Genomic DNA, 24,106 nt, shown 5'->3' with positions numbered 1-24,106 from the left:
CTGATTGTCTCAGTCTTCTAGTGCTTCAGAATGTGGCCTGCTGAGAACCTAGGAATGAGTGAATGCCACAGGGTTAGCGGCAGCTGTGGTCTTGGAGCCAGCTGTAGATCCTTGTCAATGAGGGGCGGGATCCCCTTCTTCAGTTCAGCTCCTAGACAATCTCAGGTGGATTCTTTCAGCAGTCCCTTGAGGGTTGGGGACAATGGAATTTGGGGGGGGGCTGTTTTCCCATTGGCCATGGGAGTTCCTATCTTAGGACATCCAGGACTGCAGAGGGCAGCTCTGACCGCTTGAGGACCGCGGTTGAAGGGGAGGAGCAGGATAAGGCTGTCGCTGCAATTCTGCGGGCCCAGCGCCCACAGAGCACATAGGGCGGGGTCTGGTGGGAGGAGCTAGCGTGACCTTGGTCACTCTCCCGCCGAGACAGCCTAGGGGGTGGGACTCACTGTCTCTATGGTGACCGAGAAACAGGGGATAATACTACGGAGCCGCCCGGGCTGCAGTCCCGCCCGGGAGCCGGCAGGGAGCGGAGCTGTGGAGCCTCCTGGTCTCCAGCATCAGTTCCTGGGTCCTGTCCGAAGGCACGCTCAGGAGCAGCCAAGCGGTAGAAGCCGGTAGGAGACTGAACATCGACCACCCTAATTCGTATCCCCCAAAAGGAGGGGTGGGTGGGAGCAGCCTGAACCAACCTCAGATGGTACTGAGCTGAGCCTATCAGCTGAACACCCCGGCCCTGGCCCCAAGGGTTCCACACACACTCCTGCCCCCACCTTCTTGCCAGGCTGATTGATGACTGCAGCTGTCCCAGCAGGAGCTGACGAGCGGATTCAGTTCAGAGGCATGAACACTGTGCCCAGGGTCTGAGGACCCCAGAGCAGCTGCTGTGATTCTGTTCCACATCAACAGCCCCCAAATTCATCTTCCCATAGACAGGAGTGAGCAGTAGCCTCAGGATCCTCCCATTTCCTTGAGAAGAGCATCATGTAGCACCCCAAACTCCCCTGGACACATTTACCTGTGGTGTTCAAGTACAGGGCTTTGGGTCCCCGGGCGGGTTGACATCTTTGGGAGAGGCAAAGGGTGTGGCGGACCCCATTTACAGACCCACAGAGGTCCCTGCAGAGTGCAATCTCTGGGTTTCTGAGTCTTAAAAATTGCAACTTATGGATGAGTAGGTGTGGTCACCAGAAAAGGCCTTTCAGTGTGGACCAACTAGTAATGGAAGAAGAGGAAGTTGTTCGGGGGCCAGGTTGTGGTCATTGGACACTTTTTTTTTTTTCCCCTAAGAGGCAAGGTAAAGATGGTGGCTGAGAACAGGAGGCTGCAGTGGGTGTGGTGATGGTGGTATGTCTTAACATGATGCCTGGCGATGCCAGTGCTGGTTAGACTCTGAGGGGCTTTAGGTCAGGTCTGTGTCAATAGCTTTAGCATATGAGTAAAGAGAGAGTGCTGAGGGTGTGGTCAGGGAACTCTGCGCGTGTGTGGTGGTGGGTGTTCAATGCTTTGCATGGAAGTATGGAAGTGTTACTGCATAGACTGGGAGATTTCAAGGCAGGGCTGTGTCAGAAGCTGTAGCTATATGGATGAACGGGAATGCTCCAAGGGTATGGCCAGGGGGCCTTTGTAAGGGTGCAGAGTCCAGCTAGTGACTGTGGTTGGGGTCTTCAGGATGTGAGTTAAAAGGATGCAAAATGGATGCAGTGTACACAGGGTTTGATTTGGAGAGGGACTTTCAGGGTGGGGCTGAGGGTGTGGTCAGAGATCTGCAATGGAGCTCTGAGGAGGGTGTGGTCAGGGGTCTGTAGTAGGACATGCACTTGACTGCAGGGCTGTGGGCATGCTGGGGAGGAGTTTCATTGCAGGGGTCTTAATGTCTGTGTGGGGATGGAAAAGGAAAAAGGGTCAAATTCAAGGCTTTGGGTGTGGGTGGAGGAAGCCTCGGTGCAAGGCTGTGGGTATGGTTAGTGGGTACGAGGCAGAGGGTGTGGAGGGCCAGGGCTCAGTGCATCTGAGCTATGGGAACGTGGACAGGCGTGGTCACGCTCAGTGAAAAGAAGACCTTAGTGGAGGGCTGAAGTGTAGACAACGGGATTGTGCCTCAGTGAAGGATTGAGGCACCAAGATCATGGCCCCATGGAAGAATTTAGGGGCTACTGTCCAAGTCTCTACCCAGGTTTCTTCGTTTCCCACTCTTAAGCTCCACAGACTGGAAGCTACAGCTTCAATCAGTGGCAAGGGGCCAGGAAGCCACGGTTGTGCCCTAGGCTTAGGGAGTGCTGGTATGCCCCACCCTTGGGCCCCTGATCCCCAGCCCAGCCCAGCCCAGCCCAGCAGCACTGGGAGCTTCTCCCTCAAGCCGCCCTGACACCATCCTACCCTTAGCAACTGTCTCCAAGCAGCACCACCCTCCCTTAGCAACTGTCTCCAGGCTCCACAAACTGTGGCCAGGCCAGACCCAAGTTCCTGCTCCCCTCCTGTTTTTGTTTAACAGCAAATAGTAACAAGGCCAGGGCTGGGCCAGCTGCGCCCCTGCCTAGGGCAGGCACTGCTGCCCTTGCTCTTGCTCCATTGTCAGGCCGAGGCTGGGCCTCCCTAGGTCTCCATGACCTTTACAGAGACACTGCCCTCACTACATACCTGCCCATACACCACCCTTGTCTGGCGTTGACCCAGATTGACAGGAGTTTTCAGGGAGGCTTTTCTGCCACCACCCCCACTTCCACCCAACCAGGCTTTGTGCCAGGGACAGACAAAGCCATGGCCCTAGCTGCTATCATCACAGTCTTTCAGGACAGTGCCCTTCTGTTCCCAGGGCCGTGTGGGCATCATGACTTCATCTTCTGAGCCCTCTTGACATCCAGGGCTGGCACCGAGCGACAGCACCTTTCTGCCCATAGCTCTTCCTCAGCTCTGGGCATAGACAGACACAAGGTGCTAACCCTTAGGCATCCCAGTCCTGACTGAGGGACTGATGTGCTGCCAACTCATACCTCACAGGTTTTTTTTTTTTGTTTGTTTTGTTTTGTTTTTCGAGACAGGGTTTCTCTGTATAGCCCTGGCTGTCCCGGAACTTACTTTGTAGACCAGGCTGGCCTCGAACTCAGAAAGTTGCCTGCCTCTGCCTCCCCAGTGCTGGGATTAAAGGCGTGCGCCACCACTGCCCAGCACCTCACAGGTATTGAGAAGGCAGTAGGGGCATTCTGGGTCTAGAGGAGGTGGGAATAACTTGGCCGGGAGGTGACTGTGGCGGATCCTCGCAGGGTGGCATGGCAGCGAGCACGGACATAGCTGGGCTGGAGGAGAGCTTCCGGAAGTTTGCCATCCATGGCGACCCCAAGGCCAGCGGGCAAGAGATGAATGGCAAGAACTGGGCCAAGCTGTGCAAGGACTGTAAGGTGGCCGACGGAAAGGCCGTAACGGGCACCGACGTCGACATCGTCTTCTCCAAAGTCAAGTGAGCACCAGGCAACCCCTGTTTCTCATGCTTTCAGAAAGTGGGGGGTGTGGGGGTGGTCGTTAGGGGGCTGGAATCAGGGAGGATGTCAAAAAGGGGGGATCCTTACGGTGCACACGGTGTCTGGCAGGGCGAAATCTGCTAGAGTAATCAACTATGAGGAGTTCAAGAAGGCCCTGGAAGAGCTGGCAACTAAGCGGTTCAAGGGGAAGTCCAAGGAGGAGGCCTTTGATGCCATCTGCCAGCTGATAGCGGGCAAGGAACCGGCCAACATTGGCGTCACCGTAAGTGCCCTGCCAGCCCTGCCACGGAGATGGGTGGGGGTGGGGGAGGGGTGGATCTCAGCAGAAATGGGGGTGGGTGGGATGGGCCAGGTTCCCTCTCACAGGACTCTGTGGGAACTCTATCCAAACAGAAAGCTAAAACGGGTGGTGCTGTGGACCGGCTGACGGACACCAGTAAGTATACGGGCTCCCACAAAGAACGCTTTGATGAGAGCGGCAAGGGAAAGGGCATCGCTGGACGGCAGGACATCCTGGACGACAGTGGCTACGTGAGTGCCTACAAAAACGCAGGCACCTATGACGCCAAGGTGAAGAAGTGACACCTGCCAAAGCCCCCAGGGAGGCTGTCCCACTGGAGGCCCAGGCCTGGGGTCCAGGGTCACATGGAGCAAGAAAGCCTGGCTCCCTCCCTGCTGGATCTGCCACCAAGAGCTTCCTGCCCAGTCCCAGGGCCATCCCATCAGGCCTCTGACCCAGACTGCTGTGTCCCTTCTTCCTGTCTCCCTGTCATCTGTCTGGGAGTCAGTGCCTATATCCTCACCGCCCCAGCCTGGTCCCAGGCATGGCTGACTCTTGCCTGCTTTTGCCTCATATTTAAGCTGCTGCTCTGGCCAAGTGCCTAATTCTTACCCAGACCTCAATAAAGATACCTTTTGTACCAGGATGGACTGACTCAGTCTACAGTGATGGGGTCACTCACACTGTAGCACCCCTATCATCCCCTCCTGCATACACACCCTGCTAGGCTCTTCCTTCCCATTGGTAGCCATGCCAAGGATAGATGCTATCTCCTTCCATTAGCGATTCCTTCCCATTAGTGCAGAGCAGAGCCAGCCAGCCCAAGACAGCCTTAGGAAGATGCAGAGCTTTTTACTGGACCCTGACCCTAGGGTGATGGCATCACAGCCTGTTATCCAATCAATAAGGCCTCAATCTGCTCTCAACATTTGCACAGGATGAAACATCAGAATTGGCCTGGACCAAGCCTTGGCAGAGGCTCAGGGCCAGGCTTCAGCACTGTGGCTGCCAACAGGGGGCTACTCGGGTAAGGCATTTTGGGCTGTAGCCCAGAATCTCAGACTATTCTGGGATAGAAAGAACTAGAGAATAAACAATTGATGCCCTTACTCTATGGCCGAGGAAGCTGAGAAAGAGATTTCAACAGATGAGCCCTGAACTATAGACCTCTTATCTTCATGCCAGCCCTGTTCTGGAACAGCAAGCCCCAACACCATTTCTCAAAAACAAAAACAAAACACACACATGGGACCTAATGGCCAGTGATGAGCCTGGTGTCCCACAGTGAGGGACTTCTGGCTGACTCCCTCCCATCTGTTCACCATTCTGATGGGGAAGGTGTGGCCATTCTGTTCCCTACCAGATCATCAGTCCTCGGAGTCGCCGGTGTCTGGCTAGAGCTGTTCCCAAGCACGCCCTTCACGTCCTTGCTGTGGTAGCAAGGAGGCTGGTGGACTTAGGGCCTGTCCATCAGAGGGCAGCTTCTGGGTTTCAGAGGCTCAGGTCCACAGTAACTTCTTTTCTGTGTGCCCCATTCCCACAGGCTGTCCTGGGACGCTCTGCTCACACTGGGCTTGAGCCCAACCAGGTGGGAAGGAGACATTCAGACAAATGGTGTGAGATGGACAGGGATGAAGAAAGGTCAGGTGGAAAGCAGAGGGCCCCAGGCTAGCACCTGTCTCCCAGATGCCAGAGGGTGGCTCTTCACTGGGATGTCCCTTCTCAAGCTACCCGGGAAGAGTTCCAGCTTTCCCCTCCCCAGCAGTAAAGAAGCAGTCCCTCCATCGAGCCTGGGAAATCCGTTTGAATCCCAAGCTTCATGTCAGTGAGCATTACGGAAATGATATTCTTACTGAAAGATTGTCACAGCGAGTGGGGTTACCTGTGTGGGCCTCACTCTCAGCTAGAGTTGCAGGGGTGTGCGGAGGGAGACAGCTAATGAGGAGGGGGACAGCAGCCTGTTATCCCTGTGACTGGTGGGATGACTTGGAGAAACGGGGAGGAGGGTATTGCCTGACCCTAAACTCCATGTAGTAGGAGAAAGAGCCCTCATTTTCTCTGAAAAGGCACATAGAGCCAGAAGCAGCTCAGTGTCCACTTAGGGCCAGGGAGACTCCTGAGGTTAAAATCCACAAATGCCTTCTCTAGTAAGGCTCTGCTGATAAGGACACCCCATTAACTACCTCTCTACAGAGACTTCTGTTTCGGGAGAAACCTACCTGAGAACTGGTTGCACACCAACCTTGCACCAGTCAGTCCACTGTAGGGCAGGCTTAGAGTGCCAGCCTCTCCACTAGTTTTCCTCTGCTCCAGAGGTTTTCCTCTGCCCTCCAAGTTAGGTCCAGCTAGCCCTACGCGGTGACAACGATGGTCTTCCCCTTGACTTTATACTAGCTACCTCCTGTCCCTGGGACTACGTGACACATCAGGAAAAATCAGAATCTGAGAGAACTTACTTCCCCCAGGAGTGCCCAGCAGCTCAAGAATGGCCGGCCCGAGTCAGCCATTTCCTGTGACAAAGGGAGATGGTCATGGAGGTAGCTTTAGCATGGCAGGCTCTTCACTTCTCTTTAGAGGAGCTCTGTGGAGATGCTGGGTGACCACTGTAGGATGCTCAGACGAGAGGCAGGAAGAGGCGGATGGTACAAAGAAACACCGTGTTTGCCCATGGTGGCTCACACAGCAGGGTGGTTTGTGCCCTGAGTTGTTTCTAAAGTGACAACTCAGTCATCCCCCTTTTTAGGCAAAGCTTAGGCTCTATGGAGACTTCTTAATGGGACAAGGAGACAGAGAAGCTGGCTTTTGTAGAACATGCAGACAAAAGCTTATGTCTCCTCTTGAAAAGCCAGATAAACCCAGGTGTGTGTCTGTGGGTTTATTTATAATTCAGAAACATGGGGGCTTCACAACCCACAATGTGGCACAGGACTCCTTCCCTGCACGGCATGTGAGTTAGTTAGCTCCTTGCCTCTCTTCCTGACATGGTGGCATAGGTGAAGTGGCATCAGAGTGACAGCAGTTTTGTTTCCTGGCCACACTGGCAGCTCTGGAGAGTGCTGATATTGAAGCAGACCCACAGAAGTTTGGGATACCTGATCTATCAGGACCAAAGAATGTACAGTCCTCATGTGGGAAATGACACTGAACCCAGGCATGTCACAAGCTGCGCCTCCCGTGGGCCTGTGCCTGCCGATTCTGCTGTTCAGCTTCTCTGTGCTTAGCCTGTCCTGTTCCAGCCAGCCAGTCAGTCTCCTTGTAGAGGAAGCCTTTTAAATGCAGGCCTCTACTCTTCTACCCCTTAGTGGAAAGTCTGCACGGAGCCATGCGGCCGAGCTCCTCTGTCCTCCCAGCCCCCAGCCCTGGAGCGGTGCCACTCCCTTGGTGACACAGCAAAGCTGCAGCTCTCCTCTTGTTCTTGCCCTTAGTCCTATGCTTTGCCTGGTAACCTGCTTAGTCTCAGGTCTCATTTGACTGTCCTCTGGGGACATTTTCCTGACCTTGCATTCTCTGGGCAAAGACTGATGTCCTATCACATTCCCATGCAGTACCACATCCCACTGTTTCGTATCCCTGACCCATGATCCTTCAGGGACCACTGGACTCTGCATCCTAGTCTAAGAGGCTCTGCATCTTTTCCTTAGCATCCTAATCCATGAGACTCACTAGAGCCTCCACGTGGACCCCACCATCCACCCACATGCTCTACTTCAAGCTCCCATTAGACGGTCCTCTGTGGACCCGAGTCTTAGCAGGCCAGGGGCTCCTCCAGAGAGTATACACTTGCACTATGGCAGAAGGAGACTTCAAACACTTCAGAGTCTCTGGAAATTCTTCTAACACAAAAGACAGTGACAGATGTTCTTTTGTAACTTTCCGCCACAGTCTCGAATGACACCGAAATGTGTCCACTAATTTTTCCTTTCTGACATTTTCAATCAAATGTTTCTGTGTGAAATGGTGCCTAGGACCAAGCGCCAACAATTTGTGTGGGCAGAGGGGAAGAATGGCCAAATGGGAGGAAATAAATGGAAGAAATAAGAGAGGGACAATAGAAAGTCATCATAATACGTTTTTCTTAATCTTTGGGGGTAAACACCAGTACCCACCACAGGGACAGCGGCCCTGAGCGTCCTCCGTGGGCGAGGGAGCTGGTGGGGCGGGCTGCGGTGCTAGCTCCACAAACTAGGCTCTGGGTCGGCTTCTGAGACACTCTGTATTAGGTACTGACCCGTGTCGTGTACCATTGGTGAGGAGGAAGACAGCGTGCTTTTCCCAAAGGGCGACGATCTCCCCAAAGGATGACTCTTCTCGGGAGGCAGGAGAGATTTCCCGGAATAACCTTTCTGCTCTTTATGCAGCTGCTGCAGCAGATACTCATTAGTTACCACCAGGGACCTGAGGCCCAGGGGGGAAAGGCAGTCATGAAATCACAAAAGCAAAGCACAGGCCATTCAGGTCTGAAATGGCTGCTAAAGTCAAACTCAGTGCAGGGGCTCCTTTCAATGGAACTGTCCAACTTAGCAGTGGGTTATCTTAAAAGCAGGCCATGGTTCCTTTGTTACAGCTCATGGACTGCGCTCCACACTGACTGAAGCAGTGACGTAGCTCACATTTCATGGAATGGTTCTTCCATTCTTTCCAAAGCCCTTTCTTGTTGAGGGAAGGAGGGAGAAGCTCAGGGACACTGGCATCTGATCAGGCTGTCAACTCCCACTCCCTAGTCACCGCCTCCTTTAATAGCCTGTCTCTGTGCCAGACCAATGGTACAAGCCCCTACTGCATCCTTGAACTCAGAATTACCACACAACACCAAAAGCCATCCACACACACCAGCACAAATTATGATGTGCAACAGCCAGGTGTAGTGGCTCTTGCCTTTAATCCCAGCACTCAGGAGGCAGAGGCAGGTGGCACCCTGGAACTTAAGGCTAGCCTGGTCTACATAGTGAGTTCCAGGATAGCCAGGGCTATGTAGAGAGATCCTGTCTCTAAAAAAATGTATATAAATATTATTAATTACAGCGCTATTTTGCGTTGGGGAGTTTGGTGTTAGGAATTGAAACATGAACCTCATACTTGCCGGGTACACACACATCCCAGCTCATACTGTACTGTTTTTGGAAGCCAAATAAATACGGTTCATCTAAACTGATATTAACAGGGAACTATTTTTTTTTAAATGTATAATCATACAACGAGTACTAGGCATTTATAAAAAGGACTGAGAAGTAGCTCACAGTCCATTGTGAACTGTTTTTCAAGATAAAAGTGTTGATCCACCGATGGCTCGGTGGGTAAAGGTGCTTGCGGGCATGCTTGACAACCCAAGGCTGATCCTTGGGACTAGCACGTTCAATTCCCCCTCCCTCATCAAACAAGCAAACAAACAGGTTAAAGCAGGCCCAGGAGGTGACTCCCAGAGCCCTGACCCTCAGAGGCTCCCAGTTCAATTCCCAGCACCCACATGGTGGCTCACAACCACCAGTAACTGTGGGATCCTGGAACCCTCTTCTGGATTCCATGGGTATCAGGCCAAGTACCTGATAAAATAAAACATTTTTGAAAAGTAACAACAACAACAAAAGATTTAAATAAGTAACACCTGTGCTCCTTTTTATGCATAAAAGGTAAGCAGATAACAGCGCGGCTGGCATCCACTACAGAAGGCCAGTAAGAGGAAATAGTAGATGCTTCTGGATTTACCTTATTTATGGACTTGGCTTTGAGATGATGGTATGTTTTATAAAACTGTACAAACAAGATAAACCAAAAAAAAAAAATTTCCCTAAGCGTCAAAGTGAAAATAAAACAAATGAGCTGAGCGGCTTAGGGAAACAGAGCTGTTTCAAGTTCATTTGAGTGTCCAGCTCTTGGGAGATACTCTAATGTGTGCACAGTGTGGGCTCCAGAGCAGTAGGCACAGCACAGCCTGGAAACACCAGAAATGCAGATTCTCAAGTTCCCAGCCTACAGGACCAACTAGAACTCTGGCCTGGGACCCAGCATCTGCAGTCAACAAATCTTCCCTGTAATTCCCATGCAGACCTAGGTTTGAGAACCATGACTTTATGCTATTCTCCCTGTAAAGCTTGAGATTGTAAAAGACTTCTGTTGTTGCTTGACATTTGTTTGTTTGTTTTTAGAATCTCAGGTGGTACAGGCTAGCCTTAAACTCACTATGTAGCTGAGGCTGTCCTTGAAGTGCTGACCCTCCTACTACCGAAAGTTCCAGCAAGGTGCCACCATGACCAGCTGAAAAGCTGTGGGGCTTTGGTTTTTTGGTTTTTGTTTAAGTCACCCAGAAAGGGCCCGGATCTGACCCTCTGGCTTTAATGCTACTATTCTACTGAAAAATCAACGGTGAGATCTGGGTTTCAAGGTGAGGGTTTTGCTTTTTGTGAACATCAGTGAGAGAGTCTTAGCAGAGGTAGGGCGGGCAGATCAACTCTTCAAGAGCTTTCCATGATCGCCTCCTTCAGCCACCTCCCACGCCTCCCCCGCCCCCAGGTGTCTCCGGTCTGCAGCTTGAGGGTGCTTTCTCTGTCAAGAGGCTGATGTTAGAGTGTACTTTAGATTCTTTCCCCCATTACTCCCTACTGAGTGCTCTCGGTGAGTCTTTGGGGCCCAACAGCAAACACTTTCCAGCGGAGCCAGAGGACTGATCTGAGGGGTTGGTAATGACCAAAACAATCGGGTGACCCTAGAGTCCTATTACAGTCACCGAGGGAGAAAGTAATTATTGAGTAGGTGCAACCCACCGACGCCAGCAACAGCAACGCCAGCAAGGGTTTGTCCCTGGTGTATCAGAGCAGTACTGAAGCAGTCCTTTGATCCCTGGCTAACTGGCCAAGTACAGGAGATTTACATACAGACTGCACTAATTTACACAGGTGTGGAGTCTAGCTTCCAAGAAAAGCAGAGGAGATAAAGAGGAGTGAACACAGACTCAGAAGCCAGCCAGCCAGCCAGCCAGCCAGCCAGCCAGCCAGCCAGGCCTGCTCCTACCTCTGACTCTCATGGAGAAGAGCAACTGTCTCCTCCAGTCTTTTCAGCTGAGTCAGCTCCTGGGTCAGGCAAGCCACCTGTATGGTCAGCTGTTGGTTTTTGCGCAGAAGCTCATCTACAAAAGGTACAACAGCCAAGGAGTGAGCAGGACTCCAAGTTCACTTGTGAGTGGCGCTCATGTTCTCAGGCACATCCCAACTGTGTTCCCCCATACGCACCCCCACATGCCACCGTTCCCTCCCTTGGAGACCAGGGATATTTGACAAGAATGTGGCGTTTGGCAACAGATATCTGACTTACAATTTGGCCAGATACAGTTGCACATAGGTGTACCAAGTTTCCAGTTTCACTGCAGCTGATGGCCACAGCCTACAGTACCCCCATGAGGACCCAGGGGCACACCTGCCTCTCTCTCTACCCAGTAAACAATCTCCTGCATTCTCCATTTTGTTTTGGAACCGGGAGCCCTTCTTTTCCTAGTTTGTGAAAAACATCTACTATGGTGTCAATCTATAAAATTATCAGACTGCAATAGCTCACTGATAGCGAAGACCATTACGCCTGCCTCACACTCTGCCACCGGCCTGCAGCCCTGAGGGGGGTGAGAACACAGGAACCCTGGTTTTAGAAGAGCCAGTTTTCTAGAATTATGCTCTGAAAACGCTAACGTGCTTACCAATCACCTGGGATCTTGTTAAAAATAGATTCTGATTCAGTAGGTGGTGGAGAGGACCAATACTCCCTTGTCTAACAAGCTCCCAGGTAATGTTACCATGGATCCCGTTTTGAGTGACAAGGTCTGGAAGGTGAAGACCAGGAATGCTATAGCTGCAGTAACCCCCCCACCCCCGTAACCCACCATGCAGAACCAAGCCTTATGACTGAATGAAAGGATTGGTTCTCAAAAATAGGTAGGAGAAAATTGGTGTTCCCTCTTTATCTGGGGTTTGTGGCTATTACCAGGTGGTGCTGAGTTTAACAGTGGAGGCTCGGTGCTCCCAGGCAAGTTTCTCACAGCTGTGTGAGTGCTGTATTTACTTATGAAAGCTGGGCTAGAGGTTTGAAGTTGAGGATAGACTTTAAAGTATAAGCTAACCTATGATAATGAAATAGTGGAAACCAGTGCCTAAGTGAGTATTGTTTTTCATTCATCGCAATGGCAAACCTAAAAAGAAATGGTAGCATTTTCAGCCGGGCATGGCGGGCAACCTACACATTTAATCCCAGCACTTGGGAGGCAGAGGCAGGTGAATCTCTGGTTGAGTTTTCAACCAGCCTGGTACACAGAGCGAGTTCCAGGAGAGCCAGGGATACACAGAGAAATCCTGTCTCAAAACAAACCAAACCAAAAAGAAAGCAAACAAAACAGACAAAGGTAGCATTTGGGGGCTGGAGAGATGGCTCAGTGGTTAAGAGCACTGGCTGCTCCTCCAGAGGATCTTGAGTTCAAGGCCCAGCAACCACATGGTGGCTCACACACATCTGTAATGGGATCCAATGCTCTATTCTGGTGTGTCTGAAGACAGCTACAGTGTATGCGTATAAACAAATAAATCAATCTAAGAAGAAGAAAAAAGTAGCATTCGGAAAGATGGAGTGAAATGGGAGCTCAAATAGTGATGTGCGTAATCAAAACCACATTTCTGCGGATGATTTATCAGTGTGTGAAACGTCTATGCCCTTCGACTTCTCCTAGGAAGACGGGCTGAAGTGTGGGCCAACAGCATGAGTCTTGGGAGCTGTAGCTCTACCCCCAGGGAAGGGAGGCGGTATCAGAAAACTGTTCATCCCCGCTGTTCTCCACCTTAGCTCTTCCCTTGGAACAGTCGGAGCAAAGGCAGCTTTATGGTTATTAAATACTAGATACAACAGTATAGAATTTGACAGACAAATGAGGCCGACTCATGCAATCCTGTGGGAGTCGCCGGTGCCATTTAATTAGTGGCATTAAGTGAGGATGTAGAAATAGCTGTGTGGTTGGCTGGGGTATGGAGGGGAAAATGACTACACAAGTATAGATGGTAACTTTCTGGTGTTACAGAGTGTTTTATAATTTCCTTAGAGTCAAATTTAAGATATATAAGACTATATATAAGATATATATATATAAATATATAAATATTTATACTTATATAAAATAAAAGACTATATTTTGAATGTACATTATCTTTTAAAATCATGGTATAATTTAAATTTTTGAGTTGAATGTCTCTCACATGGAGATTATCTGGAAGAAAGAACTACTCAGACACAGGGGTGGCATTCACTGCTGGGTCACGGAGCTCTGTTTCCTTAGACATTTTCTCCTGCTGTGGTGACAAAAGGCAGTGTCATCCTAAAACCGCCATTCATGTATGTCTAACACGGACACAAAGCTTTATGTGGTAATTCAAAGATGTGCACATTACAATTTTCTGGGGACCTAGCCTGGGTTGGATTCCAAGCACCACAGAAATAAAAGTCTCTGAAGTAAGATCCTAATTCCCATTGAGTCGCAAAGACAAATAATGGCTAAAAGAGACCAAAGGCAGCCTGTGGCTGATGAAGCTCATTAAACAGGTCATTTGCCAACAGTTCTTTGGGGCAGTTTCGCTCCTGGCTTTCCTAACTTACCGTGTGTGTGTGATGGGTGCCCACTCACAATCGAGGTGGCAGCGGTTCCCTCCAACTGCTGAATTTTTTCTGACAGAACAAGGTTTTCCTCCAGCACTTTGACCAGTTTTTGCTTCAGACTTTCCTTTAGACCAGAAAACAATGCACGCACACGTTAAGAGTTTGAATTCCTGGGCAGTGCCTTTTCCTCTAGAAGCAGACAGAATGGGGAGCAGCTGTGTGGCCTCATTACAAGTTTGATTCATATGAGGGTAGCCAGACTCCTGCTGAACAGTGGTGCTTTTGCAAGGGGCTGGCATTCAGAGTCATTAATCAGAAGTTCCTAGGGCCCAGAGTGGCGCCTGAAAACCCACAGAAGGTAAGAAAACAGAAACGAGGGACTGTAAGATTCTTTCTGGCCGGGCGGTGGTGGCGCACGCCTTTAATCCCAGCACTCGGGAGGCAGAGGCAGGCAGATTTCTGAGTTCGAGGCTAGCCTGGTCTACAAAGTGAGTTCCAGGACAGCCAGGGCTACACAGAGAAACCCTGTCTCGAAAAACAAAACAAAATTCTTTCTGTCCTGAAGCCAGCATCCAGATATTCAAATATGGCCACTGCTCCAGCAGACGGGACAAAGATGGAGGCGTCATTGGGACCACGCTATGGTTCTCAACAGTATGATCCTACATATTTTTACCCTAGAGTTTTTGTCTGCTTTCAAGTATTTCTTTAGGAGATTCGGATTTGGGCTAGGAGGACGGAGTCATTCCCGAAGAGCCTGCGTGTTCCCGTCCTAACAAGTTCTGTTTCTTAATTTGTCCCACCTGCCTTTTCCCTATTTTGGTTCTGGAGTGTCTAAGTGTCCGTGGCAGTGATGCTCCCAGGGGCCCAGGGCTGTTCTAGTCATGATGCTCTACTCTCTTCTGGTAAAGAAAGAGGGGGGAGCGGTGGGGGAGGGGCCGTACCACATCGTTAGGAACTAGCAGCCCTGCTTCCTTTAGCTCGGTCTCCCTCCAGCACAAGGCTTTCCCTGCCTTATCGTCAAGCTTCGAGCGCCGCCACTGCTGAGAGGGTGCAGGGACCACCAATGACAGGAGCAAGTCTCTGGCGGGACCTGATTTAAAAAAAAAAAAATCAGGTTGGGTACGTGGGAAAATCTTAAAGACCGCGGCTCAGAATCCAAACCAACAACTGGCAGCTCTGCAATCTAACCTTATCCGCGTTTGACATGAGTTTTAAGTGACTGACCCCCCAAAGCCTCCGTGAAGGGGTAACTCAGAAACCTCTGTGGATGGTCCAGAGTGACCGTCCCAGCGAATGATTTCCCACGAAGTGGCACAGAAGACTGTTTCTTCATCCTCTCTGTCCCTTTAGAATTAAGAAGTTTTTAAACTAGCATATATTGATTATACATAATGGTGGATTTTATCATGACAGTTTCATACATGTACATAACATATTAGTATGCTCACATACATATTACCCTCTCTGACCTCTTCCCATATAATTTTTTAATTAAAAATATGGGGGTAGGGGTTTGTCGAGATGGTTCAGCAATTAGGAATATTTGCTCCTCTTGAAGAAAACCAGAGTTCAGTTTTGAGCACCCCGATCAGGTGGTTCACAGCCTCCAGCTCCAGCTCCAGGGAGTCTAACACTCTCTCTGGTCTCTGTGAGGCACCTATATGCGCATGTATACACCAATGTTCACAACTAAAGCTAAAATCTTTTTTTTTTTTTCAAGACAGGGTCTCTCTGTACAGCACTGGCTATTCTGGAACTCACAGAGATCAGCCTGCTTCTGCCTCCCAAGTGCTGAGATGAAAGATGTACACACCATTACTGCCTGGATAAAACTAATTTTTTAAAAAAGATTTGTTTATTTATTTTATGTATATGAGTACATTGTTGCAGTCTTCAGACACACCAGAAGAGGGCATCAGATCTCATTACAGATGGTTGTGAGCCACCATGTGGTTGCTGGGATTTGAACTCAGGACCTTCAGAAGAGCAGTCAGTGCTCTTAACCACTGAGCCATCTCTCCAGCCCAAAACTAAAAATCTTTAAAGAAAGTTTTTTAGTGCTGGAATGGGGCTTGTGCCTGCCGGACAGTTGTTCTACCACTGAATTATAGCCTCAGCCCTTAAAAATTAAAAATATTTTTTGCAGCCTGTACTGGCTAGTTTTGTGTCAACTTGACACAGCTGGAGTTATCACAGAGAAAGGAGCTTCAGTTGAGGAAATGCCTCCACGAGATCCAACTGTAAGGCATTTTCTCAATTAGTGATCAAGGAGGAAAGGCCCCTGGTGGGTGGTGCCATCTCTGGGCTGGTAGTCTTGGGTTCTAGAAGAGAGCAGGCTGAGTAAGCAGGGGAAGCAAGCCAGTAAAGAACATCCCTCCATGGCCTCTGCATCAGCTCCTGCTTCCTGACCTGCTTGAGTTCCAGTCCTAACTTCCTTGGTGATGAACAGCAGTATGGAAGTGTAAGCCGAATAAACCCTTTCCTCCCCAACTTGCTTCTTGGTCATGATGTTTGTGCAGGAATAGAAACCCTGACTAAGACACAGCCCAAACAATGTTTAAGTTTCTAGTTTCTCCTTAGAGCTTTTCTAACAAGTAAAAGTCCCTTGAGTTCTCTTGCCGTCAAACAACAGATAAACACTTGGAGCCAACGTTTATAAAGCTCTCTGCCCATGCATCTAAGAATTAACCCCAGAAAAGAGCCCAAGAGCATTAATTCATTTGCATTTTTAAAAATCAACATTTCAACAGTCTCTGCAAATTTCAGATAGCCAAACCTAACTTCTGTTGGCCTCAATACTGGCACTTTCAAAGGAATATAAAATGGTTTTGCAATTACTAATATAACTACTTCTATTACATATGTCTGGTCATGCAACATGTTACCAAAGACCACACACGAGCACCCACAAGCAAAGCACAAGAAGAAGAAACCCATTGCTACAAAGCAATCGGACAAACAGCTGATTTAAAAAAAATAGGGAAGACGAACGAGACAAAAATGCAGATTCGTTACTTATGGCGTTTCTGGGAAATGTCTGCGAGTGATATAAGCTTCCCCTTTTGGGGTAAGGGAACTGGATGGCTTTTAACAAAACCAACCACAGGGCAGAAGCGAGGTCCTGCCCTCCTCAGTGCAGAGAGCTATATGCACTTACCGAGAAACTTCTTGTCCAGGAGGAGGGAGCCAGAGCCATTCCAGTGCTTGTCCACCAGCTCCAGGAGCTGTCTGAGGACAGTGGCCACGTGGGGGGTTCTGGCAGAGATCGGAGGACTGTGGTTTCCTGATAAACCATGCAAACTGCCCAGGTCACTAGAGAGAGGCTCAAGAAGACAAAAACAAAACCAAGACCCAGGATCGTTTGTGTGATTCTTACACAATAAGGATCCAGACATATAAAGCATCAATAACTCTTTAAAGTAGCAAAACTTTCATCTCTTGGTTTAGATGTGAATTGCATATTATGATGTCCAAGGCAAGCACATGAAATATTCAGGGAAATTTCATGTTTCCTTTTTCTTTTTCTTTGATTATCCCCAGGACCCTGGACATACTGGTAAGTGCTCCACCATTGAGCCTCATCTCTAGGCCCTCAAGGACAAATTCAAAAGGAGTGGATCCCTCAGCGTTATTTTTCCATGGAGGTTTTTAAGAATTTGTTAACAATAAAAATATGTTACTTAGTGTACCGTGTAATACAAAAAGAAGATTAAACTGCAGGATGGTTTAAAAAGTACCATATGTGATAAGATAAAATCGAGAAATTAAAATTCATAATAAACTTCTATTTAAAATAAAATAAATGTTCTATAACATTTTAAGAATATATAAGTTAAATGTCATTGTTGGGTCAAGTACTAATTGTTTTTTTATATAATGAAATTACAGATAGATCTGTATAGTAAAATTCACATTTGCTTTTATTCATTCCAACCTGACACACGTTATTATGCATTTTTTATATATAAGTCTAGTTCCTAGTCTTTGTGTCTTGCGGACTTCAAAAAAGCTAATACCGGCTAGAGATTTAGCTCAGGGATAGAGCACTTGCTATGCATGTGCAAAGCCCTGGCTTCTATCCCCAGCACCACACACACACACACACACACACACACACACACACACACACACTGAAATAAAGACAGCCAAATCGTTTCTCAGTTCTTGGCTCCTTTGATGTAAAAGACTATGGCTGATTAATGAGGTAAGGATGCCCAACACCCGGGACAGTGACTTGAGTTGAGTAACATCTGTGGCCTGTGATTGGTAGGAAATGACATCACAACTGGGATAAGCATGCACTCAGAAAGTCTGTAGCCAGCTCTGATCAGGACAGAGTAAGGACCGGGGATGTATGAAGGACACAAGGCGGGATCATTTGGGACGTTAACCTGATTTGGGGTTAGAGCATAGAAAAGTCTAGTCATATCAAAAGGCTACTTTAGGGAAATCTATTAAAAATAAACATTTACTGTTAATGGTTTTAACTTTTTTTTTCTTTATTGGTCGAGACAGATTCTCATGTGGCCCAGGCTGGTCTTGAACTCCTGATCCTCTCACCTCTGCTCCCCAAGTGCTAGTGACACAGTCCACCATGCTGGGGACCTGGCACGTGTGTGGGCCCTGAACTCATCTCGGGCGCACATGATAAGCAAAAATGTCTGACCTTGTGTTTACATTAAGTTAGCACTTTGGACGCTCTCCATAGCAAGAAAAACAACACCTAACAGGAAAAAGTGGGAATAGTAAAGATAGTCCAAAAATGTTGAGATTTTTAACAATATATGAGATAGAATTTAACAATATATGAGATGAAATTTTCTTAGGCCGTTTTAGTAGCGTAGCATCTCAAATATACTAAGTGTTCCTGGGCCTTCACCCTAAATATACCATCACGGTTAGTGTTTTCATCTGATAAAACAGTCATTTGTGGCTGAGAATCTAAAACAAGCCAAAAAAAAAAAAAAAAAAAAAAAAAAAAGGAAAATATTGCAAGACTGCCCCCTTTAGTGCACAAAAAATATGACTGTCTCCAGAGGCCCTTTATGACTTGTGGTATGTGATTGTGCCTAGGACCTTGTATGTAACGGGCAAGCTGTACCCCAGCTTTCCCCACCAGAGTTCTGAAAACTGAGGGGGAAGAATTCAAAGGATCGAGGAACAGAAGTTGCCTTCAAGTCATGTTAATGTGCAAAGACATTCCCAACAACTGGATCTTAGAGCGGCTGGGGACAGCTTTGATCAAGCACTCTGCTTCCTTAGGAGACAGGAAATGACTGGTGCCTGCCTTACAGTCACGGACTGTTGGAGATTCGTTCTCCAGTCCAAAGGAAGGCTTAGCCTGCTGGCAAAAGCTGGAGAAAATTAGCACTCAGAAAAGATAATTCTTGATTCTGAATTCATTCCCAGCGAAAAATCCTCCGGGTGATCTAGTTCATTTGCCTGTGGACACTTTGGGGAAAATTTTTAGAATCACCTGGTTTTCTGTACAGAGAAGCAAAATAATGATTTTAGCTGAGCATGGTGAGGCACGTCTTTAAAATCTCAGCACTGAGGAGGCTGAGGTAGGCAGATCTCTCGGTTTGAGGCCAGTCTGATCTATGTATAAAATGAGTTCCAGACTAACTAGGGCTACACAGTGAGACCCTGTCTCCAAAAAAAAAAAAAAAAAAAGATTTTATAAAAACGATTTCAAGTAAGTTCCTTGTGACAACTTTTTTTTCTTCAAAGTCTATCTATCTAGATATCTATCTATCTATCTATCTATCTACCTATCTATCCACCTATCTATTTATTTATTGTATATGGGTACACTGTAGCTGTACTGATGGTTGTGAGCCACCATGTAGTTGCTGGGATTTGAGCTCAGGATCTTTGGACAAGCAGTCAGTGCTCTTAACCTCTGAGCCATCTCTCCTCATTGTGACAACTGTTTTACTGCTTCCTCTTGGCAAACCCTTGTGGGACATTAAAGTGTTCCCTACCATGTACCATGTCTATGCTCTCAAAGTAAATCAGGGCCAGGTCCTTTGTGATATAAAGCTTTTCCTAGGGGCAGGAGAATCACAGGATTTATCCTGGTAATATTGGTCATAAGCCTCGGAAAATCCCAACTAACTCCTAGCACTATTGGTGGGAACCACCCTAAACGCTGACAGTAGCACATTCTGTTCTAGAGCCTTTGTGTTTTCTTGTACACACACAAACAAGTCAATACTTGCGCCTCGCTGCCTGTAGCATCTTGGAAACCACGCTTCAGACTCGGGTTGGCAAGGATACCGTCCTTCCGCTTGAATCCTCTCCTTGAAGGGCTTAATGACCTCTTAGTCGGAATCTCCCTGTTTTCTGGAGTCCCAGGAGGCAGCAGCAGTGTCCGCAGAGAATTTCCTAGGGCAGGGCTGCTTGGGAAAGAACCAGGTGCTGGTGTAAAGTCACGGAGGCTGGAAAGCTGTTGCTCCACGTTGGCCAGCAGAGCGGGGTCACTGTTGAAATGGGTTGTGGCATAGAGATCTGTGGAGAAAGTAGCCTGGGAAATGAGCCAGCCTTTCAGCTCTCCCATACCTTGCCTCTGTTGGTATCTCGGGTCATGATAACTACCCTTTAGCATACGCCATTAGCTCTTTGTCCCCCACCTGACATACACCATTAGCTCTTTTGTCTCCCTCTACCTGACAAAACCTCAATTCTGATTATGCTCCTAGCCTATACCAGAGCAGTGGTTGGAGAACAACACATCTCTTCTGACCTTTTTTCCTTTAATCCATCACTGCTAGGTTACTTTGAATATTGTCTCTTCCCTCCTTTATCTCACTGAGAAAACAGAGACAATCAAGCCCCCCATGCCACCTCATCACTGAGTAAAAAATTATCATTTATCTGCTGTCTGAATAAATCCTCTGCCTCCCCCTTATAGATGATCACCTGAGGCCGGCTTCTTTATCAGCCAACCAAATTTCATCTCTTCTGGACAGACAAGAAGTTTCCCCTGCAGCTGTTCTGGTTTTTTTGTTTGTTTTGTTTTGTTTTGTTTTTTACTATATCATTAATGGTCCCTCTACTGATGGTTCTGGTCAGTTTTATAGGACTCCATCTCCATCCCCTCTCCCATTTCTCTGCTCCCCACCATTGCGAAACTCCTTGACGGGGTTGTACATACTTAGTATTCTATTGCTTCATGCCCAGGCTTTTTTTTTTTTAAACTCAGTTCAATAGAGCTTTTATTTTAATGTATCCCCTGAAGCTATTCATTAATTCCTTTGTGTTTCCAAATAACTGACAGACCCAGCTCTCCTTCCCTACAGCCTCCAACACAGAACACACACACACACACACACACACACACACACACACACACACACACACACTAGAGGGTTTCTCTACATAGCCCTGGCTGTCCTGGAACTTATTCTGTAGACCAGGCTGGCCTTGAACTCAGAAATTTGTCTGCCTCTGCCCCTTGAGTGCTGGGATTAAAGGCATGTGCCATCATCCATGCCCAGCTCACTTCCCCCTTCTTAACACACATTCTTCCCAGTGTAACAATCCTTGGCTTTCTGTTCTCCACTCGTCTTCATCCATTATGACAAATTATTAGATCACAAGCTCCGGGAAGTTCTAGCAGCATCTCAAACTTAAGATACCCAAAACCAAACTCTTGATGTTTATCTTAAAACTCATTTCTCCTGTCCTATTCATACACACACACACACTCCATTCTTTCAGTAGTTTAAGTTGAAACCCTGGAATCACTGAGTCTTTCTCCCACACTTTATTCCCAGGCTGTCAGCAAATCAAAGAGTAATTTTCTTATAATATAGCAGTGAGAATCTGTCATCCACACACTGTCTCCACTGCTCTCTCTAGCTGAAGCTGCCAACATTTATCAACTGACATATTTATATGTTAACTTACTATCTCATCTTTTTTAAAAGATTTATTTATTTCATGTAATTGAGTACACTGCCACTCGCCACTCTCTTCAAACACACCAGAAGAGGGCATCGGATCCCTTTACGATAATTGTGAGCCACCATGTGTTTGCTGGGAATTGAACTCAGAACCTCTGGAAGATCAGTCAGTGCTCTTAAGCATTGAGCCTCTCACCAGTTCCTACTATCTTATCTTGTTAGAATAAAAGCAGAGGTTTAAAACTTAAGATCAAGTATACATGGAATTTGAATTTGCTCTCACTTTACCTCAGAACTAGAATAGCATCTGGGTATTCAATAAGCTTTAAAAAAATATATAGCTGAAGACTACTCTCTATAACTTACCCTGAAACTATCTTTTTTGGAGGATACATTTTCCTATTTTGTTCTCAACTCATCACCTCAAGAAGTTCTTGTTGTCTTGCCCCCTCCCATACATGTGTATACATATTGCATCCACATGTGGTCACCTATGTAGAGGACAGAGATTCATGATGGCTACCAGAGAGAACTAGCTGCGGCTGGCAGTAAGTGGTGGTATGCTGCTTAACTAAAATCATGTGCACTTGTGAGACTCACATTTCTCTATTTTTCTCTAACTCACCCATCATGTCACACCCATGCCCTCCAGATTTCTTGACGTTCCATGAACCACTCATGACCCTAACACACAACTGAAGAAATACGGATGCAATTCAAGAAATCCTAACTCCGAACTTCATGAGTTTAAAAAGACTTGCAAACGGACAGGAAGCTATTACCTGAGCTAAGCCTCAGCAGCCTTCCCGTGCTGGAGTCGGGGTTTGACAGGGATGTTAGTAAGTCTCCACAGGGATGGGATGTGGTGGCCTTTTTGTCCTGTGAAGGCTTTATGCTATGTTCTCGGTAGTTCTTGCCCTTCTGAGCCCTTTTGACAAGACTTCCGTGCAGGCAAAGAGTTTGAGAATATTGATTACCATAGTGGTCCAGACAAACCTCAGAAGGTAACTGACAGGGAAGGATCTGGTTAGAATCACCCACATCCAGGCGTTTACCCAAGGAGGCATCATGGGTACATGGATAGGCATCAGGTTTTGGTATCAAGTCCTTTTCTGGAGAAGAACCTGAAGACTTAGTGTCTAGGAAAGACACTCGGTATCCATCTCTCGTCATCTTCTCTGGAGATCGGACTGTGCTCTGAGGAGGCGGGTAGAGCCTGAGTTCTAATCCTCACCAAGGGAGAGACAAAACAAAAGACGATGAGAGCATATCTTGGCCCAGGCAGGTTTCTCTGTTCACTAGACCAGGAGAGGGCACTGGAAGAGGTGGTTCTAATTCTAGTAGCCATCGAATGCCTTCCACGGGGACGATGACAACAGGACATGGGGGAATGCTTTGGAAACGACAAGCAATATATATTATTCTGGTGACAAACGTCATATTGACAGAGTACCCTAAGTATGGTCTCTTAAAACTATCATTTCAAAGGTGTCTATGTACTGTTTTTTGCTTTTTTTGTCCTTTGAGACAAGATCTGCCTGTGTATCCCAGACTGGCCTTGAAGTCACAACCCTCCTCCACCCTCCATTTCCCAAGTGCTGCTATTACTGATGTGTGTCACCACGCATGGCTTCTAGATAGGTAATTTCATATAAAAAGTGGGTGGACCTCCCCACGACAAGAGTTGTGGCTTTGTGTATTCAGTTTATAGACAATAGTTGGTCTATGATTTTATAGAGTCTTTGCCTTCGTTCACCCTTAAAACTCCACCCAGGGGTTTTAGTTCACTCACTGGGAACTGATATCTAAGACTTGAGGCTGGGTTAAAGCTGCCCCAGACTGATAGTATTCTAGGTACTGGGCAGAAGCAAAGGAAAATTTGTTCTGGAAAAGACAAACACACATAAACAGCAGGGAATGCAAACTGTATGAAAATCCTGGCCGAGGTGCTAACCCAATTCTAAAGCATTTCTCTGAGCTCTGTTTGCTATGTAATGTGTCTCACAGTTTAGCGAGTAGGACATCAGAGAAAGGAGCAGGCTCTGTGCTCCTTGATGTGCTCACAGAGTCTTATGCTTGAAGGGCTGCCTTAGGAATAGCTATGCTGTTTCTGAGTTGGTCATATTAACTCCTCTAACCGTGATGGTCCTAAGGACCTCCAGACCGGCAATGTTTTACCCAGGGCACTAGTACACACTATAGTAAGAAAATGTGGGTAGGATGCAGTGCTAAGGGTGAAGATAAGCTGGAAATAAGGCATCTCTGATAATGACTTGTGCTGGAGTCATCAGCCCCAGACTGATAGTATTCTAGGTCCTGGGCAGAAGCAAATGAAAATTTGTTCTGAAAAAGACAAACACATATAAGACTAATAATACCGTTCATATAGTTACTCAAATATAAGAGTAAGCAAACAGTCCAAACAAACAAAAACCAAAGTATTAACATGAATGAAAACCAGTAGAAAAAAAAAAGACTTCCAAAGGTCTGATGTTATAAAATAATATATGCCATATAGCTATCAGACACCTATGTTTATTCTGATTACGGAAATATTAAAAAAAAAAAAAGCTTACATTTTCCTTAGAAAAAGTGACCCAGACCAAATCAAACATACTAAACAAAGAAGAAAAATATTTGGAATTAAGAATTTAAGCCGGACAGTGGTGGCTTACGCCTTTAATCCCAGCACTTGGGAGGCAGAGGCAGGCAGATTTCTGAGTTCAAGGCCAGCCTGGTCTACAGAGTGAGTTCCAGGACAGCTGGGGCTATACAGAAAAACCCTGTCTCGAAAAAACCAAACCAAACCAAACCAAACAACA

At 47.4% G+C, this 24,106-nt stretch overlaps 2 protein-coding genes across 10 annotated transcripts in view; one reads left to right on the top strand and one right to left on the bottom strand.

Annotated features, from left to right (window-relative positions):
- Positions 1 to 471: 471 nt before the first annotated feature.
- Positions 472 to 4,402, top strand: Tppp3 (tubulin polymerization-promoting protein family member 3). 2 transcript variants are annotated; one of them, NM_026481.3, is made up of 4 exons: positions 472 to 614; positions 3,261 to 3,454; positions 3,585 to 3,738; positions 3,870 to 4,402. In NM_026481.3, the coding sequence occupies exons 2-4, from the start codon at positions 3,267 to 3,269 to the stop codon at positions 4,056 to 4,058; spliced, it is 531 nt and encodes a 176-aa protein (NP_080757.1). In that variant the 5' UTR covers positions 472 to 614; positions 3,261 to 3,266; the 3' UTR covers positions 4,059 to 4,402. The 2 variants fall into 2 exon arrangements, with proteins under 2 accessions (NP_080757.1, XP_006531387.1); XM_006531324.4 differs by lacking the exon at positions 472 to 614 and adding an exon at positions 628 to 3,175.
- Positions 4,403 to 7,807: 3,405 nt separating this feature from the next.
- Lrrc36 (leucine rich repeat containing 36) overlaps positions 7,808 to 24,106 on the bottom strand; it is a 50,489-nt gene continuing 34,190 nt past the window's right edge. For 2 of the 8 annotated variants that reach the window (NM_001170788.1, NM_001170789.1), the window contains 7 exons: positions 22,067 to 22,513; positions 19,595 to 19,887; positions 16,535 to 16,700; positions 14,319 to 14,467; positions 13,375 to 13,498; positions 10,762 to 10,876; positions 7,808 to 8,151 (listed from right to left, as the gene is read on the bottom strand). In NM_001170788.1, the coding sequence (NP_001164259.1) occupies positions 7,926 to 8,151; positions 10,762 to 10,876; positions 13,375 to 13,498; positions 14,319 to 14,467; positions 16,535 to 16,700; positions 19,595 to 19,887; positions 22,067 to 22,513 (1,520 nt within the window). In that variant the 3' untranslated portion in view covers positions 7,808 to 7,925. The remainder of the gene's footprint in view (positions 8,152 to 10,761; positions 10,877 to 13,374; positions 13,499 to 14,318; positions 14,468 to 16,534; positions 16,701 to 19,594; positions 19,888 to 22,066; positions 22,514 to 24,106) is intronic. The other 6 variants (XM_006531055.3, XM_030243598.1, NM_001033371.3 and 3 more) reach the window with 5 other exon arrangements.

This window comes from Mus musculus, chromosome 8, assembly GCF_000001635.26.
Source record: "Mus musculus strain C57BL/6J chromosome 8, GRCm38.p6 C57BL/6J".
Lineage (NCBI taxonomy): Eukaryota > Metazoa > Chordata > Mammalia > Rodentia > Muridae > Mus > Mus musculus.
Note: the sequence above shows the minus strand (reverse complement) of the source record. Positions and strands in the feature narration are given on the sequence as shown.

What these genes read in the sequence shown, in the direction of transcription:
- Tppp3 (NM_026481.3), top strand. Translation starts at nt 3,267, where the DNA reads ATGGCAGCGAGCACGGACATAGCTGGGCTGGAGGAGAGCTTCCGGAAG. An exon ending in ATCGTCTTCTCCAAAGTCAA is followed by an intron (nt 3,455 to 3,584) that starts GTGAGCACCAGG and finishes GGTGTCTGGCAG; the next exon opens with GGCGAAATCTGCTAGAGTAA. An exon ending in CGGCCAACATTGGCGTCACC is followed by an intron (nt 3,739 to 3,869) that starts GTAAGTGCCCTG and finishes CTATCCAAACAG; the next exon opens with AAAGCTAAAACGGGTGGTGC.